This window comes from Monodon monoceros, unplaced genomic scaffold, assembly GCF_005190385.1.
Source record: "Monodon monoceros isolate NGI ecotype Baffin Bay Population unplaced genomic scaffold, NGI_Narwhal_1 Super_Scaffold_6, whole genome shotgun sequence".
NCBI lineage: Eukaryota > Metazoa > Chordata > Mammalia > Artiodactyla > Monodontidae > Monodon > Monodon monoceros.
In genome coordinates, this window is record NW_021703783.1 from 40,538,616 (window position 1) to 40,555,277 (window position 16,662).

General features: G+C 58.7%; 1 protein-coding gene and 1 long non-coding RNA gene across 7 annotated transcripts in view; one reads left to right on the forward strand and one right to left on the reverse strand.

Moving 5' to 3' along the window:
* Positions 1–1,213: 1,213 nt before the first annotated feature.
* The window catches only part of LOC114885524, a 20,915-nt gene continuing 5,466 nt past the window's right edge, over positions 1,214–16,662 (forward strand). Inside the window, exons 1-5 of one of the 2 annotated variants that reach the window (XR_003791123.1) lie at positions 1,214–1,298; positions 4,072–4,142; positions 4,541–4,602; positions 4,731–4,883; positions 14,396–14,456. This is a non-coding gene — a long non-coding RNA (uncharacterized LOC114885524). The remainder of the gene's footprint in view (positions 1,299–4,071; positions 4,143–4,540; positions 4,603–4,730; positions 4,884–14,395; positions 14,457–16,662) is intronic. The other variant, XR_003791124.1, reaches the window with a different exon arrangement.
* Positions 1,390–16,662, reverse strand: part of RARG (retinoic acid receptor gamma) — a 20,981-nt gene continuing 5,708 nt past the window's right edge. For 2 of the 5 annotated variants that reach the window (XM_029205442.1, XM_029205444.1), the window contains exons 3-8: positions 6,476–6,982; positions 5,647–5,807; positions 5,269–5,445; positions 4,673–4,877; positions 4,121–4,279; positions 1,390–3,306 (exon numbers count right to left, since the gene is read on the reverse strand). In XM_029205442.1, coding sequence (XP_029061275.1) covers positions 3,107–3,306; positions 4,121–4,279; positions 4,673–4,877; positions 5,269–5,445; positions 5,647–5,807; positions 6,476–6,982 — 1,409 coding nt within the window. In that variant the 3' untranslated portion in view covers positions 1,390–3,106. Of the gene's footprint in view, positions 3,307–4,120; positions 4,280–4,672; positions 4,878–5,268; positions 5,446–5,646; positions 5,808–6,475; positions 6,983–11,160; positions 11,618–16,662 lie in introns of those variants that run through there. The other 3 variants (XM_029205447.1, XM_029205445.1, XM_029205446.1) reach the window with 3 other exon arrangements.

Consider the following 16,662-nt stretch of genomic DNA (forward strand, 5'->3'; position numbering starts at 1 on the left):
TGGGGGTGACTGACCTAGGAGAAGGTGGAGCAGATAAGGGTGAAATTGGGCCAAGGGAGTTGATGATACAGGGATCTGGACGAAGGAAGCAAGGAAGCTCATCTGTTGAGCACCCATTATGTACTGGATGTATCATAATGTTACAATTCATTCTCACAGCAGCAACCTCATGACATAGGTGTTAACCTCCCTCCAGCCCCCTAATTTTACAGATATAGAGGCTTAGAAGTACAAAGTATTTTGCCCGAGGTCACATAGTTAGCAACTAGATGGTCTGGATTTAAATCCAGGTCTGCCTGCCTCCCAGATTGATGTTCTATTTTCTCATATAGGAACATGACAGGAAGGAAGAAATATGGAGGCAATAAGTACTGTCGGAGGGGGAAATTAGTGACTATTGTTCATTCTGAAAACCTGGTGCCCACTGTCTTACAGTGTGTGCTTAACTACACGGGCTCTGGAGCCAAACTGCCCAAGTTCAAATCCTAGCTCTATCACTTACTGGTAGTGGGACCCTAGGTAAATTACTTACCCTTCCTGTGGCTGTTTTCTCATCTGTCAAGTGGAACTCATAGCATTATTGTGAGAATTAAGTGAGATTATTCGTATCAGTTGCTTAGAGGAGAACATGGCACTTACTAAGGGCTCGATAAGAGAGAGAATCGGTGGATGAGAAGTAATGGGGGTGGGAGGCTTTGAAAAATTCAAGGACCAGGCAGCTGGGAAGTTGGAGAGACAGGCACAGGGCCAGGCTCAGAGAATGAAGTTGGGGGGCCAAGGAGCCAAATGGTGCCGGGGCCCGGGACGTGGGTGGAGGAGGCGAACTGCGCAAAGCTGAGCACGGGCATGGCAGCTGGAGCCAGGCAAGGACGAGGCTGCAGGGAAAAGAGGCTGAGGCCCACACTTGACCACAGGGAGTTTTGAGAAGGAACTGGATGTGACGTCTGTTCACAGGTCTGTCTCCTCCACCGGCAAGGGACTGACGGAGGCCGCAGGGTCCGTCTCCTAGCAGGTGTTCAGTGAACATCAGATGGGTCGTAGGACGAGCAACTAGGGAGAAGGGCGTCCTCCTCTGGGTGGGCTCCAGCCACTGGCTCAGACCTCTTGCCCTTCCCCCACAACCGGGGTTGCCATGGCAATGACCCCTCCTTCCCCACAGGCCCTGTGGTTTCCTCTAGAGTTTCTTTCACTTTCTTCTTCTGCTTTCCCCCCTCTCCTCTCCTCCACCACTCCCACATCCTCAACCTCTCTCTCCCACATGCACCGGTCGGGTCATCGGTGAAGACAGCCAGGCGCAGGTAGGCAAGGCACTGTCCCAGGGAAGAAGGTGGGTGTGGGGGGGGTGTTAATGGGGAGTCACAGGGGGCAGGGGAAGAGTCCAGGGGCGCAGTGGCAGAGGCCAAAGTCAATGGGGCTGAGGTTGGGGTGTTGCAGAGGTTAAGGCATGCAGGGGCAGGGAGAGGTATTAGGACAGAAGGTAACAGTGGGGTCGTGGAGGGCAAGCAGGGTCACAGGGAGAAGGGTGGGGGCAGAAGGAGTGACTCAGAAGGTGATAGTGGGGTCACAGTGTAGGCGGCTTATGGGGTGAGGGGCTGGCATAAAGCAGAAACACTGTAACTTAGATGTACACCGTGGTCCTTTTCTTCTGGGGCCAGGGACCCTCATGACAACCAATTGAAACTGCATCAACCTCCTCCCCAGAGAAGGGCAGATGTGCATGTATACAGAACTTGGGGTGGGGATAGCCTAAAGACCTCTGAGGCCCAGGACCTTACTAGAGGTTCACAGAGTCCAATCAAAGCTCCAACACCTGGTGATCACGGAGGCCCAGACACTCAGGACAGGGCCCTGTGGACTCCCTTTCCGCCACCTTCCCACCACACCCAACCAGATACATTTCATCCTATTTCTTTAGTTCCCCTAAGAAAGCTGCAAAATCCACCCTCCCCACCCCGTCCCTCTGCAGATCAGCTCGTTGCTTCCCCCCTAGAGGGAGCCACATCCCATGAGTTTCCATCACTTTATTTGCAAAAATAGAAAACTCAGCAATATGCGACACAGCGGGGTGGAGGGGAGATGTAAACAGGGGAGGGGACAGCACCCTGACCCCCCCAGAGAAAAAGGGGAGCCAGTGGAAATCTTATTTGGCAGCTAAATACAAACTGGGGATTGGAGGAAGAAGGGAGGGGTCACAGGGGCCCTGGGCTCCCCCTCCCAAGACCCCTGGAGGAAGGGGTCAGTTCCAGGGTGTAAACAAAAGCTAATAAATAAATAGAGGCTTCCTCTGGGTCAGGGTGGGATCAGCTAAGCAGTGCCCACCCCCCCCTCCCTGGGCCAAGCTGCTCTGGGGGTCACAGGGGAAGGCACCAGGGGGAGAGGGATCCCCTGGCCCCTCTGTAGTGTAGGAGGGTTCCTGCCCCATGGCTGAGATGGGGGGCAGGGGGAGCCCAAGGCACATGACAGGACTGGGGGAGGGGCTTGTAACTGAGGGCATAAGGTAAACTCTGGGCCCAAGCAAAGAGGTGCAGAATGGACCTGCCTCTGTCCCTTTCACCCTCTGGCCCCCCAGAGAAATGCAGGGCCCGACCTGCCCCACCCTGACCTGGCACGAGGACGGGGGCACAGCGGGCAGCGTGCACCCAGCAGGTGCCTTATGCAGCATTAGGCGCCGAGGACTGGGGCAAGAGGGTGGGCTCAGCCCTCCCCCTACACCCCCCCTTTGGTCTCTAGTGTTCCTATTTGCTCCCAGAGGCCTAAGCACCCGGCAGAGGAAGGGGCTGTGGAATGGCAGGGTCTTCCTCCTGCCCTGGGGAGCCTGGGACCCTGGTGTCTGAGGGGCAGTGCTGAGATTTTAGAGTCCAAACTCAGGCTCACCCCTCTGCCCTCTCTCCTGGAGGGAACAGGGCAGGCTCCCAAGACTGGAGAGGGAGCCGGTTAGAGCAGGAAGGGGATGAACACGGAGGCACCCCTGGAAACTTTGGCAAAAACAAGGAGCTCAGTGGAAGGGGTGGGGAGAGGGCAGAGCAGGTCCTCCCTCAGTCACTGGCGGTGTCTGGGAGATGGCCAGTCTGCTGCCTGGAGCCCCCAACCCCTGAGACAGGGGAAGTCAGGGGCCCTGGTCAGGGTGGGGGCTGCAGCCCCCTCTGCCCTGGCCCCCAGGAACCTCATCCTCGCTGGAGGCCTTGGGGTGGGGGCCAGGCTGCGAGGAGTCGTCCTCAAACATTTCGGGGTTCTCCAGCATCTCTCGGATCAGGGGAGGCATCGGGCCCGGAATCTCCATCTTCAGGGTAATGGCCCTTTCCGCTCCTGCAATGGAGGGACAAGGAGGTTCGGGGGGGCTGAGGTACAGCCCCTAAGGCTGACACCTTAACCTTGCTGGACTGCCCTCTAACTCCCCTCTGGGGGCTCCCAGCACAGGCCTGCCACCTCTGTCACCCTCTCCCTATTCTAGGGTTCCCGGGGACTGCTCCTCTGCCTGGAGCCTCTGCCTGTCTTCTCTGCCAAGCCTGTTGCCCATCTGTCCCATCCTTTCAGGCTGTCTCCTCAAAAATCACGTGATGCCCAATTCCAGCCCCACTCCCTGGACCCTGGACCCCCGCCCCCAATGTCCATAGCTTGCCAGTTGTTCCTAGGGCTGTTCTTTTTTTTTTTTTTTTTTAGGGCTGTTCTTAATAACATTTATAATTAGAACTAATATTTATCAAACACCATCTGCCAGGCATCCTCCTAAACCAGTGTTGTCCACTAGAACTTTCTGTGATGAAGGAAACACCTCCTCTGTCCAGCGCAGGAGTACCTGGCTACACAGTGTTACTGAGCGCTGGAAACGTGGCTACTGCAACGGAGGAACTGAATTTGTAACTCAGTGCAGTTCTAAGCCCATTGTGTGTTAACTCGTTTCATCCTCACAAAACTTAGGAGGTAGCTGTAAGTCTAGCCCAGTTTACAAGCAGAAAAACAATAAAAGAAAAGCACTTGCCCAAGTGTCCCCACTAGCACGTGGCTGAGCTAGGATGCTGGCGTAGGCTGCCTGGCTCTCACCCACTCTGTTCTTGTCTCTGCCTGACCCAGGAGACCAGCAGCTCCGGGAAGAGAGAGGGGAGGCTCGCTCCCGACTAACCCTTGGTGCTGATGCCCCGGAGGTCAGTGATCTTCATGAGCATCCTCGGGAACATGTAGGGCTGGCTGGGCCGTCGCCGCCGGGCATAGAGCCTCAGGGCTTCCAGCAGCGGCTCCTGAAGCTTATCCACTTTCTCAGGCTCCTCCAGGTCCATGCGGTCTGGGGGGACAAGCACAGGGGAGTGAGAAAGGAAGAGATGGGGAAGACAGTGACAAGTGGCCCTGCCCTATGGCCCTCCAGGCCCCAAACTTTGACCATGAGCCCCACCCAGGACATCTCCCCTGTTCCAATCCCTTCCCCGCCTCTGGCAAGAGGTTTTCTCTGGTAAATCACTCCTGCCCAGACCTCTATGTCAGCACTGGTATCGGGGGTCTCCTCAGCTCCCCCTGGCTCTTCCCCTCTTCTTGTCCTTTGTTGCAGGCTGCCGGGGAGTCTGTACTGGAGCTGAGGAGTCTGTGGATGGGACCAAGGTCTCCCTCCAGGTGGGAGATAATCGGGTGTAGGGTGTGGTGGGAAAGCAGTCCGAGCAAACGCCAGGGGGCGCCCCCGCACCTCCGCAGATGAGGCAGATGGCACTGAGCAGCCCTGTCTCTGTATCATCCATCTCCAGTGGCAGGAGCTGCCCAGCAAAGGCAAAGACGAGGTCTGTGAGGGGCCCGAAGCCAGCATTGTGCATCTGGGTCCGGTTCAGGGTCAGCCCGTCAGAGAAGGTCATGGTGTCCTGCTCGGGGGTGTACCTTGTGCAGATCCGCAGCATCTGGAGGTAGGCAGGGGGCAGGGTTAGTGCTGTCTCTGGGAAGGAGCGCTATGGGGGTGGGGAAAAGAGGGAATGAGGTGCAGGTGGAAAGTGAGGAGGTTAGGTCCTGAAGGAGGGCCACGTGAAGCTGGCAGGGGGAGCGATGCAGAGAGATGGAGGGTCTGAAGTTGGGGGAGGGAAGAGAAGTCAGAAGGAGGCAGGGCACCCGGAAGTCTAGGGTCAGATCTCAGGGGCAGAGATTAAGACAAAAAGAGCTTGGGTTTCGAGGAGATCTGGGGAGTCCCAGATTGGAGGGGGGAAGAGAGATAATGAAATCTCTGTGTGGACCAGCTCCTTGGTCTCATATGAGGGTCAGGCTGTGGCAGAAGACAGGCCACGGGTCTTAACTTACTAGGATGTCCAGGCAGGCAGCCTTGAGCAGAGTGATCTGGTCAGCAATGCTGAGCCCTGTAAAGCCGGGCAGCCGTTTGGCAAACTCCACAATCTTGATGATGCACTTGGTGGCTAGCTCGCTGAACTTATCCCACAGCCCCAGATCCAGCTGCACCCGGTGGTCTGCACTGGAGTTCTGCAGGAAGGTCCGGTTAGAACACAAACGAAGGCCTATCCTGGGCGCTGTCTTCTTTCTGCCAACACCCCAGGCTCTCCCTTCTGCATTCGGATGCCCTCCTTGTTTGTTAGCACCGGACCATGGCCTCCAACACAACCCCTACCCGTTCTCCAAAGTCAATGGTCCCCTGCCCTCACTGGGGCCCTGCCCACTCCTCACCGTGGTGTATTTGCCCAGCTGGCAGAGCGAGGGGAAGGTCTCCTGATGGGCTTTGCTGACCTTGGTGATGAGCTCTTCTAACTGGGGGCTCAGCTCATAGCTGTCAAGTGACCCTTCTTCCTTCACCTCTTTCTTCTTCTTGTTCCGATCATTCCGCACAGCTGGGGGGTGGAGGCGCAAGGAGAGGATCAAGACCCTCAGAACCTCCCTCTGGGTATCCCCTCTTACCCTAACTTAATGTGTTCCGGAGCATCCCTTCCCTGGGACCCTGGGCGGGGCCTCAGTTTCCCTGTCTCCTACACTAGCTCCCATTCCCAGGCTGGCTCTCCCCAGCCCCACCCAGGGCCTGCAGGCCCTGCTCCCTCCCCAGGCCCTTTGGCTCCATCCTGCCCTTCCTGTCACCCTGCAGGAGCTGGGGAGGGGGGGCAGGATATGCAGGCAGCAGGATATCCACTTATAGCCTTGGCAGCACAATGGTGCAGGGGAGGGGGGGCACCCCAGATCCACCTCAGGCTCAGTCCTGGGAGCAGGGGAGGGGACTGGCAAGCCCCCCTAACTTCCCTATGAAACAGGGAATGTGCACCGGTAACCCCCATTCACTCATTCAGAGGAAGGGTTAAGCTCTGAGAAGGGAGAATGGGAAGGGGTGGGGTCTCCTGGGTGAATGGAGCTAATCAAATAGGACTGGCCAGGGAGGAGGCACAGCACTCCAGGGCGGCTGGAGGCTGGACTTGCAGAGGTCAGGAAAGTGGGGGTGGCCAGTGGGAAGAAGGTGGCAACCACAGGCTAGGACAGGAGCACTCCTGCCCAGGCAGGCCTAAGGGCCTACCTTCCTTGGACATGCCGACTTCAAAGCACTTCTGTAGCCGGCAGTACTGGCAACGATTCCGGGTCACCTTGTTGATGATACAGTTTTTGTCGCGGTGACATGTGTACACCATGTTCTTCTGGATGCTGCGGCGGAAGAAGCCCTGGAGTTGGGGGTAAGGGAGGAGGGTCAGTGAAGCAGGATGTTGGGAGTACCAGCCTCTCACAGGCCTTGCAGGCCTGAGCCAATCTATTAACCAGCTCTGTGCAAAGCAGCCAGTCCCTCCCACCTCAGAGGGATACCCACCCACACACAGTGAGTCTCTGATCTCACGCAGGTAACTGGATGCCCAGTGCGCCCGCCTCCAGCACGTACACACCTTGCAGCCTTCACAAGAGCTGACCCCGTAGTGGTAGCCAGAGGACTTGTCATTGCACACGAAGCACGGCTTGTAGACCCGGGGAGGTGGAGGGGGTGAGGGCGAGCTTGGCACCATCTCCTCTGAGCTAGTGCTCTGCGTCTCCACCGCTGTGGGGAAGCAGTGATGTGAGGGTCAGGGAGGAAGGACCCCTCAGATCTCTAGGCATCCTCGTCAGATACACACTGCCCCCCCCCCATTCCCACCCCTTCCTCTGGCTCAGCGGTGACAACACCATCGCCACCACAGTGATTTAAAGTCCCAACAACCCATATGCAGCCCCACAGTAAACACGTCCAGAAACCCCTAAACAACCACTACGACCTCCCGGTCTGGCCCTCTCCCCCTACAATAATGCCCTACGGGACACTGCTCAATTCTCCAAATTCTAGGTCGAGGCCATCCCAGAAGTTAAATTCTCTGGGCCTCAGTTTCCCCAGCTACAAAGTAGGTGTGTTATGGCCCGTGGCTCTTAACTCTCTAGTCACTCCCTCTCACATCGGGTCCCTGCTGGGTAGTCTCCCTCCTACCCTTCTCCTCCTCACGAGGCCATAGATCTGGGCGTGAGGAGGCCAATTCCAGACCACCTGTGGCTAGCACCTGGCTAAATGGCCAGGAGGTTCAGGAGGCAGAACAGAACCTCGTTTTCTCTCAAGCAGTACAGGGTAGACAATCCTTGAGCTTCTCCCCCTCATATCACCCCCCAAACAATCGCCAGTGTCCTTTTCCCCAGAAACCACGGAGACGGTGGAGGAAATGGGACACAGGTATTGGGAAGGTAGGTTAGGGCATATGCAACAGCCTTATTTTACACCCAAAGAAACTGAGGCCAAGAGAGAGAAGCGACCAGCCCAGTGCCACACTGCCAGTTATGGTGGAGCCAAGGCTCTCAGGTCTTCTAACTAGATCTACGTGACCTGGCCAGGAGTTAGAGAAGTTGGGAAAGGAAGACAGGTATTTGCTCAGATTCTCAGGTCTAGAAGCTGCTGGGGGTGTAGCAAAGCAGAGAAGTCAGGCGACAGTGGGTAAACAGGGCTGATGGGGGAGGGGAGCCATCTCTGGACCCTCCTTGAGCCGTGTCTTCACTCCTAAACTTCCCCTGCAAATACCCAAACACAGCTCAAAAGAGACCTCCGCCCGTGCCACGCACAGTGTGGGAGGGAGGACGCCCTCTGTTTGGGAGGCTGCTGAGTAAACCTCTTTTGGGTGTGTGGCTGATCTTCAGAGGCTTGAAAAAAATCTATAAATTATTCAACCTGTAGGACCAGTTGCCCAAACCTGGAGGGCCTAAGTTAATGCAAGAAAACCCTAAGACCCTCCCTAAGGAGTGTCCCTTGCTTGCACCCACCTCATGAACACCTTCTTCCTTCTAACCTGCTGTAGCCCACCTGGTCAGAAGTCCACCCAGGCCACCAGAAGGACAGAAGGAAGGCCCGGACGCAGGGGTTCCAGGCTAGCTCCACCCTCCCCACAGGAGGAAAGCCCTCCCCACCCCCCGGCACACACAGACACTCAATTAGCATAAGAATCCAGCTGGAGTGAGATTCCCCAATGAAAAAGGAGAGAGGAGGGGAGGAAAGGAGGGTGCCTGGAGTCTATTCAGGACCTGGTGGGAAATCCGGGGTCGGGGCCGGGGGGAGGCGGTTGGTGCTGAGAGATGGGGGGCGGGCTGGAATGCCTTTCAGGATGGTCCCGGTGTCCTCTGAGGGCACATGTGCTGCCCACAGGCCAGTGCGTGGGGTGGTGCTCACTCGGCGCTGATGCCCTCCCTGCCCGCAGAGCGCTGCCTCATTTCCTCTCTTGCAAAAGGGCCTGGGTGTGGTCAGACTGGCATGGGCCACTGCCAGCCAATTATTATGAGACTGGGGGTGGCAGGGAGACAGGCCCAGGGGCAGCTTTTCTCATATGCGTGGTACTGTCACCCCTTCTCGGAACCCCTCTGGCACACTCCCGTCCCTGAACCCTAAAGCGCAGCCCAGTAGCTCTGGTCAGTCTGGGAGCAAAGGGCACAGGAAGGCTAATCGTTGTCACTCCACTGAGATTCCCTTCTCAGCCCTGGGCAGAAACCCCAGCACCAGGGGGATGCTGCTCCTGGCTAAGCAGGGGCCCCTGCAGGGGAGGAGCGGGGTGGCTCTGGGGTTTTCTCCTTTTAAAGCCCAAATTGCTGAAATTGAGGAAATTCCTGGCCAGGCTGTGCGGAGCTTCAAACAAACTCTTTATAACCGGCTGTAAACACTCCCAGCTGCGAGGCCCAGGGCCGAGAAGCCTGGACTCACAATCTGACACACACCTCCTTGGAGACACTCTCACACATCAACAACACACTGGGCATAAAAGCAGGCATTTTACCAATGGGCTCCTATACCCCAACGGGACCCTGGCACAAAAGAACACCCAGGCAGGCGGGCACAGAGGCACACTCACTCCAGCCACACCGTGGAGCTGGATGCACAAGTCATAAGGAGGACACACAACACCCCGCGCTCGCTTCACAGTTGCAAGCGAGAAGCTCTGCCCCCAAACACCCACGGCCTGCCAACACAGCACCAGGACACCGACGCTGCCAAATACAAACACACCAAAGGACCTCTTTCCTTCCCTGGATTAGACACACAGGTCTAAACTACTTTCTCTCTGAAAGTGTGTGGAGCAGGCCTGAGACCCACCAAGACCCTAGAGACCAAAATTGTTGGTCCAAACTGAAATGCAAAAACATACTGCCAGCCAAGTCCCACAGGCTTCCCTGGGCCTGGAAAAGATGGGGTTCCTGCCCAGCCCCCACAAAAACCCTTCCTGGGAGATTCTCTCCATCTCAGCACCCCTCCCAACATACCCCACGTCCCCATTCTATTGGGCCATGAGAGAAGGTTAAGAATTCACAAGGATTTGGTGCAAGGCAATAGTTCACACTTTCCCCGCCCTTTAAATGCTACACTTTTCATTCTTGCCCCACCCCACCTCACGGTACTGTTTGCCACCTCCCTCTTCCAGTCTCCCAGTTGTTAAATCTGAGCAGCTCTGCCCTGCAACCAAAAGACCAAAAAAAAAAAAAAAGCTGATCTCGTAAACAGCGCTGCCGAGTGCCAAGGAGCGAGGCGCGTTGGCGGGGGCTCAGTGACCCCGCACGCGCACTCCCAGGGCGCCCGCCGCGCGCCCCTTCCCAGCGTGCCCCCCAGCCCCGCGTCGCCGGGCTCCGAGAGCCGTCCCAGGCCCGGGGAAATTCGGGGGTGTTCCAGGCTCCCCTCCCCCCCCCCCCCACCCCAGCCAGGCACTTCAGCCCGGGCTTCAAAGCCGCCTCTCATCTGGACTTCATTTTTACTGCCTCTCAATCCCCGGCTTTTTATTACCGCTCTGGAAAGGGGTTCCAGGGCCCCAGGCCTGGCATCTCCCATTTCACAGAAAAGGGAAGGTGGATATTTGGGGACCCAGGAGTCCCGCTCCCCCCGCCGCTGCCACCTCCAGGCCACTCCTCACCGTAAGCCCAACTTTTATTGAAACTTTTCGCTTCCTACTGAAGTTGTGGGCTCGAGCCATAGGAAAAAGTGCACACAACCCTATACACATTTCCTAAAATTTCTTTTCTCAATGGGGGAGGGGGACGCCAGAACCCAGCCTGGCCCCGCTTGCGTGCACAACCCCTTACACCCCGCACGCAGCACACACAGAGGGTGCACGCTCGAACACAGCACTTTCCAAAACCGCCCCCGCAGCCACGCAGGGCACACGCCCTCCCGGCCTCAAGTCACAAACATCCCCACACGGGGCCATGCGGACCTGCCAACGCTGGCGGAGGGCGACGCTGCTTGGAGAGACCCTTACGCCCACACCCGCACCGCCTAAGCGAGGCGTTGCACACTCCAGGGATGCACACGCTCTGCAAATAATATTTTTACACTCGCGACTTCCCACATGGACTTTACGAACTCCACTCACGGTCCTGGGTGCCATAACCCTCCCGGGCCACGGACCTGCCGGCACAAACTACCAACGCACCTCGGCCTCTCCCTATCCCCGGGAACTCTGGAGGGTCACCAACCACAGGTCCTAGCTATACACCCACCATAAAAAACACACACACACTCCAAACACTACTGCACACACCCAAAGGAGTCGCTGAGGCCCCCACGTTTAAAGGGCCAGTACCTCTTTCCTACACACCCGGCCCTCACATGGAAAGGGTCAGAATCTCCGCTTGCAACCCAGGTCCACCTTTTACACACGGAACGAGAGAGCCGCTGCCTGTCCCGCACCCCGCACCCCACCCCCAATGTAGGGCTCGAGTACCTACATTGCAGACTGGCGGGTTGCGGCCAGGCAAAAGACTCGAGTCCGGCGAAACAGGAGCTGCCGGTGGCTCTGCGCAGCAAGCCGGCCCCGGGTCCGGCTGCCCCGTACAGCCGTCGCGGACCCGGGGCAAACGTTTCCATGCAGTCGTACATCGCGACCCGGCTTGGAGGGAAGCTGGGTGCTAGAAACACCGAGGACCCGCAGCCGATTCCCCCTCCTCCCCCGGCGGCGCCCCGCTCCTGGAGGGGGGGAGGGGGAGGGCTAGCATAGGGCGCCGGGCTGCATAGGGGGTAAGGGGTGGGCGGGGAAGAAGGGGATCCCCAGCAGGGGAAAGGGACTGGGCGGGGCGCAGAGCCGGGGCTGCCGCTCCAGCCGCGGTCCGCCTCACTCTGGGCGCCTCGGCGGCTAGCACTGGGGAGACGTTTTGTAAAAGCGAAGCCCGGCGGGGTGGGGGGTGGGGCTTGGAGAGCTAAGGGGGCCGGGCACCAAGATGAGCAGAGCTGGGAGTGGAACACACGCACTCGCACCGTGGCGCGCTTGCTTGCTTAGACACACATCCGAGCATGCATTTATCTTGGCAGGCACCACGCATCTGCAAATAGGCAATAGTGCACATGCATGTCTGCACGCGCATAAAATTAGAGGTGTACACACGTTTTTGCAAACACACCTGGCTCGGGAGAACTCTTGCAAGGATTCTCTCTCCACAGCTCGGAGGCTTTGCAAGCTTTTGCACTTAGGCGCGTGCCAAGGTCGGGGATGGGGGAAAGAGTGGAGAAACCGAGCACACGCATTTCCTTTCGAGTTTCCCCTCCCCCCAGCGCTCCTTTTTTTACACAAGTCAGTACAGGCAGGGGTGTCAAGGAGAACTGGGGAGAGGAAACATGTAAGTTCCCTGCGCGCGGCACTTCTCCAGAGCCCAGGGACCTGCACTACCTCCACCCGCTCATTCCCAGGCCTGGCTCCTCCCTCTCCCTCCGCGCGCGCGCTGCAGGGCCGAACATTACATTCCTGCGGCTCGGCGCGCGCGGCCTGCTCCTTCCTTCCCGTCCTCCCACCCCCGGTCGGAGGGCCGGAGCGCGCTCCCGCCGTGAACTCTCCGGGAACCCCCCTCGGGGCGGGTGGCCGGGCGCGCTCACCTCCTCCTGACCCGGCCCCGCCCCACCCCGCCCAGGCCGTAGCCCGCGCCGCCGCGGAGCGCCCCCCCCCCCGCCCCTCCTGCGCAGCCGGAGTCTACCCTTCTTAGGCCGAGGAGTGCTCCCTCCGCCGCGGCCCGGGCCGCCTCCCTCCGAGTCCCCCAAGCCCCATCCTGCGGCTGACACTCCCGGAGCTCATCCAGTGCCCCTTCCTCGAACCTGACTTCAGCACAAGACTCCCACCCCAAACTGCTCCCGCCGTGCCAGCTGCGCCTCGGACGACACTGCCTTCCTGAGTGCCAGCTCCCCTCCCCCAGAGTCGCTACCGTGCCAGTCGCCCCCAAGTGCCAAGTGCCTCTTCGGCAATAACTGCGCGTCTGGTCGGTAACTGTTCTCAGAGTCATTAAATACCCCCACCAGTGGCAAACTGCCCCTTCTCCCCTTCAGCGCCACACTTAGTGCCCTTCGGATCTCCGAGGGCCGCCCCACTCCTCCCTCGCGGGCCCCTTCCGGGCACTGAGTGCCCTCGACCGGCGGAGAAGGGGGTGGGGGGGGGGCGGGAGTTGGGCCACGTCAAGAGTTTGCCCTCGCCGAGCCGGGCCGAGTCGGGGACCCTGGCCCCGGGACAGCGCCAGCGGCGGCGACTCCCGGAAACCGCCCCCTTCCCCGCGCCCCGCCCGCCGCCCGGCCGCCCGGCGGGCCGGCCCAGCCGGCTCTGTCAGCGCCGCTCACAAGGGGAGTGCCGGGGGAGCGGGAGAGGCGCCCGGCTCGGCCCCTTCCCCCTCCCGGCGGCGGTGGCTGGGCCAGGGCGGGGCGCGCTTTTCTAAGAATCTGTTGTACCGGGTGGGGGGCGCACTGGGGTGCCGCAGGAGTGGGGCGCCAGTTTGGAAGAATAAAGAGCAGGAAGGGGTGCCAGAGTAGGCGAGGGAAGGGAAGGCAGGCGCGGAGGAGGGGCCGGGGTGGCTGCCGGGGACTGAAGGGGGCAGGGTTGGGAAGGAGGGCCTGGTTGGCGGATGGGGGGCCGCGGGGTGGCAGGGCCGACTCGGAGGACTCGTAGCAGGGATGAAGAGGGAATGCATTGCTCTTTCCAGTCCAGCCTGAGCTCCCTGTTCTTGCCCCCAACCCCAAATACCCCATTTCTGACTCCAGCCATCCCCCACAAAAAGAAAAAAGGGGTGACAGACTTCTGAATCAGAACCTGGCCAGTGGCAAAAAAAAGTCAATTAAGTGCAAAGTGGGGAGTACCCCCAAAACAAGGGGAGAAGAGAGCCCTGATTAGACAACTCTAGGCTGTCAGTCCCCCCCACCCTTCCCCCTCCGAAATCTGAAAGGTCCCAATTAAGTCAGGCCTGCCTGGTTGGTAATTAGAACCAGAAGTGGCCAGGCCACAGGGAGGGGGGTTGGGAGTAGGGCACAGGAGGAGTGGGGGGAGGGCTCCAGGAAGTCATGAGTTCTCAATAGCCCCCTTTTCTCTCCACCAGATGCACCCCACTCCTCATCACCCCATCTGTGTGTGCTTCCCAGGCATTGCAGGGAGAGGGGGCCTTAGAAGGGACCAGGCGTTGGGGTGTCAGGCCCACCCTAACCTCCAACCCCGACCCCCCATTCTAGACAGTCTTAGCCTTGAGGAGAAGGTAAGAGGATGGGGGAATCTAGTGCCCCCTCTTTTCCCCAAAGTCCCCCCAGCCCTTATTGCAGCAATTAGACCCATTAGCCTTCTAGCATTTCATGGGAACCAGATGTTCTCCACCAGCCTGGTGGGAGTATGAGGGGGGGCTGCTGCCTGACTCACCCCCTTCCCTGTGATCACCACCACCAAGGCGCACCCCTCCCAGCTACAGCCCCACAAAGTCATGGCCCCAGAGGCAAGGAGAAGTGTACCCCTCCCCCACTAATGAAGCCCTTCGCACTGAATCTGGTGTGGTCACCCCTCAGAGCCTCTACCACCCTGGCAAGGATGAATTTGGCCAACAAGAGGCTGTGCGGGGAGGAACAGCTAACCCCTTCATCCCTCCTTTCCTCCCCTCCTGCCACCTTCTGGAAGGGGCTTGAGGATAACTGGCTCTGAATTCCTCAAGCTAAATTCTCCTTTTCTTCCAGAACCTTCCCTCAAAAAACTGAAGTTGGGGCATTTCAAAGCCAAGGAGGCCCCACCCCAAGGGTAAGTCCTAACTTAGGAGTCCCACCTGAAGGGCAATAGGAGGGGTCTCTGGAGGAGGGGGCAGCAGTGGAGCGAAGGAATAGGGAGGTGTGAATGAGGGACGGGCCCCAAAGCAGGAGTGCTGGGCAGGATGGGGGCTGGGACCGGGGAGGGGGCCAGGAGAGGGGGGTGCAGCCTGGGCCCCAGCGGCGGCGGCTTGCCCAGCTCCCCCCGCCAGAGAGGTTTCCTGTTGCAATCAAAGCCCCGTTTGTGTCGGCCTGGAGCTGGAGCCCGAGCCTGAGCAGGAGAGACCAGGGAGGGGAGGGGAAGGAGGCAGTCGGCTGGGTTTTTTTCCTGGAGGAGGCCTCGCTGCCGCCTGCTCACCACCAGTACCGCCTGCTTAACAAGGCCCTTTGCCTCTCCCGGAGTCTGGGTTCTCTCTGTGTCTGCGCCTTTCAGCCTGTGTTATTTCCCTCTCATCTCGTTTAGGTCTCTGAGTCTCTCTTTTTCAGTTTAAGTGGAACTCTTTTTCTTCCTGTGCCAGCCTGCTCTCAGTTTCTCCATGTTACTTAGTATGGTGCCCAGAGACACTGTCACCAAGTTCAGAGGACAAGTAGAGCTAGGTCCTCAGGACACCAGCTATCTCCTCAAGAGGGGGAGGAGGGCAAGGCTTCCCTTCCCTCCCATCACACTCTGTTCCCTGCAGTCTCGTTAAAACAAACATACAACTCACCAGTGTTCAAAAACATGGAGATACACGAGGACACAGATAGCAGGGTTTTATGCATGTGTGTGAGCAGGCACACCCAAACCTGTGTGCGTGTGTGTACACACACACACAGAGACACACACACACCCCTCCGCTTTCGCACGCACACAGGCCTGTGCTGCCCCCGCGGCCGCAGGTGCTCCCCTTCCCACTACCCTCCTCCACCATGAGGTTCTGAGACGCCTGCCTTAACCACTCAGGCCCCTAGAGCACCCCAACAGATGGAGCAAGGCTGCCCTTCTCAACATGGATGTCTCCAAGGTGCTAGGGACCCAGCAGTAGGATTCAGGAGCCAGCCCCAGGGAGAAGTTCCAGACTCCTCAGGGACCACCCCCACTCCCTCCCACAGATCAGGGGAGAGAGGCTGAAGAGAGAGACCCAGACTCCAGGTGAGTGTGGCTTTGGCATCAGACTTAGGCCTCCAATCCCCCTCCATTAGATGTCCCAGCCAAAAAGGGACAGCAGGGCAGAGAAGTGAGAGAATACGCTTTCCCCCTTCAGCCACTGTCCCACTGCGGGAGGTCTCCCAGACTCCAGGATCCCCTCCTCTCCCCACTGGTCCCTCTCATTCACCACTAGGTGATGCGTGCCCCACTCCCATGCAAGCTCTCTGGACCCAGGCCTTCCCCTCCTCCCCACTCCACTGCCCCCTCTCTGCCCAGGCCTGTCCCCCTGCTGCCAGCCGCACCCTCCCCAGCTACCTGCCCTGGTTCTGGCTCCTCCCTGGGATTTCTTCTTTCAGCCCCTCCTCCTGCAGGGCGACCTTTGGGGATACAGCCTAGTCTGACCGCTTCCCCTACCTTGACCTCACTTTGAACCCTGACCTTGGTCTCAGTGTGTCCAGGGCACAGGGGCACATGGAGAACTTCACTGGGGACGGGCTGCTGGCTCTCGGCATTCTCCCCGCCACCACTCTCTACTCTGCCTCCTCACTCATGCTCCCTTAGCTGCCTCAGGAACTCTGGAAAATCAAGTCCCAAGATACTGAGTTGTACTGCCCTCTGCAAGAAGTACATTCATGTGGGGAGGGTGGTTCACTCCCACTCCGCAGACCCTGGGACAGATTCTTGGGGTGCAAATGAGGTAGGGGAAGCCCAGCTGAGGTTTCCAGAAAGGGGGGCTTTGTGCTCTCTCGTTCACCTGCGTGCCATCCAAATAACCCCTGTTGGACTACAGACAGGCCACCGGCCGGCCTCACCAAACCCCAGACACACCGTCAGCAGCCCTATGAAATACTGCCTCGCTCTTCACACTGACTCTTTGTTGCAACCCTGGAATTCTGTATGTGAGCAGCGTCTCAGGGCCATGCTGTGCACACACAACTGCATATGGCCTCTCACACACGCACACACCTTCTCTAGATGAGCAAGCTCTTTCCAGCAGAGCTGCCAGCCAGGCCTAGTCACCCCTTCACACACACACACACACACACACACACACACACACACACACACACAC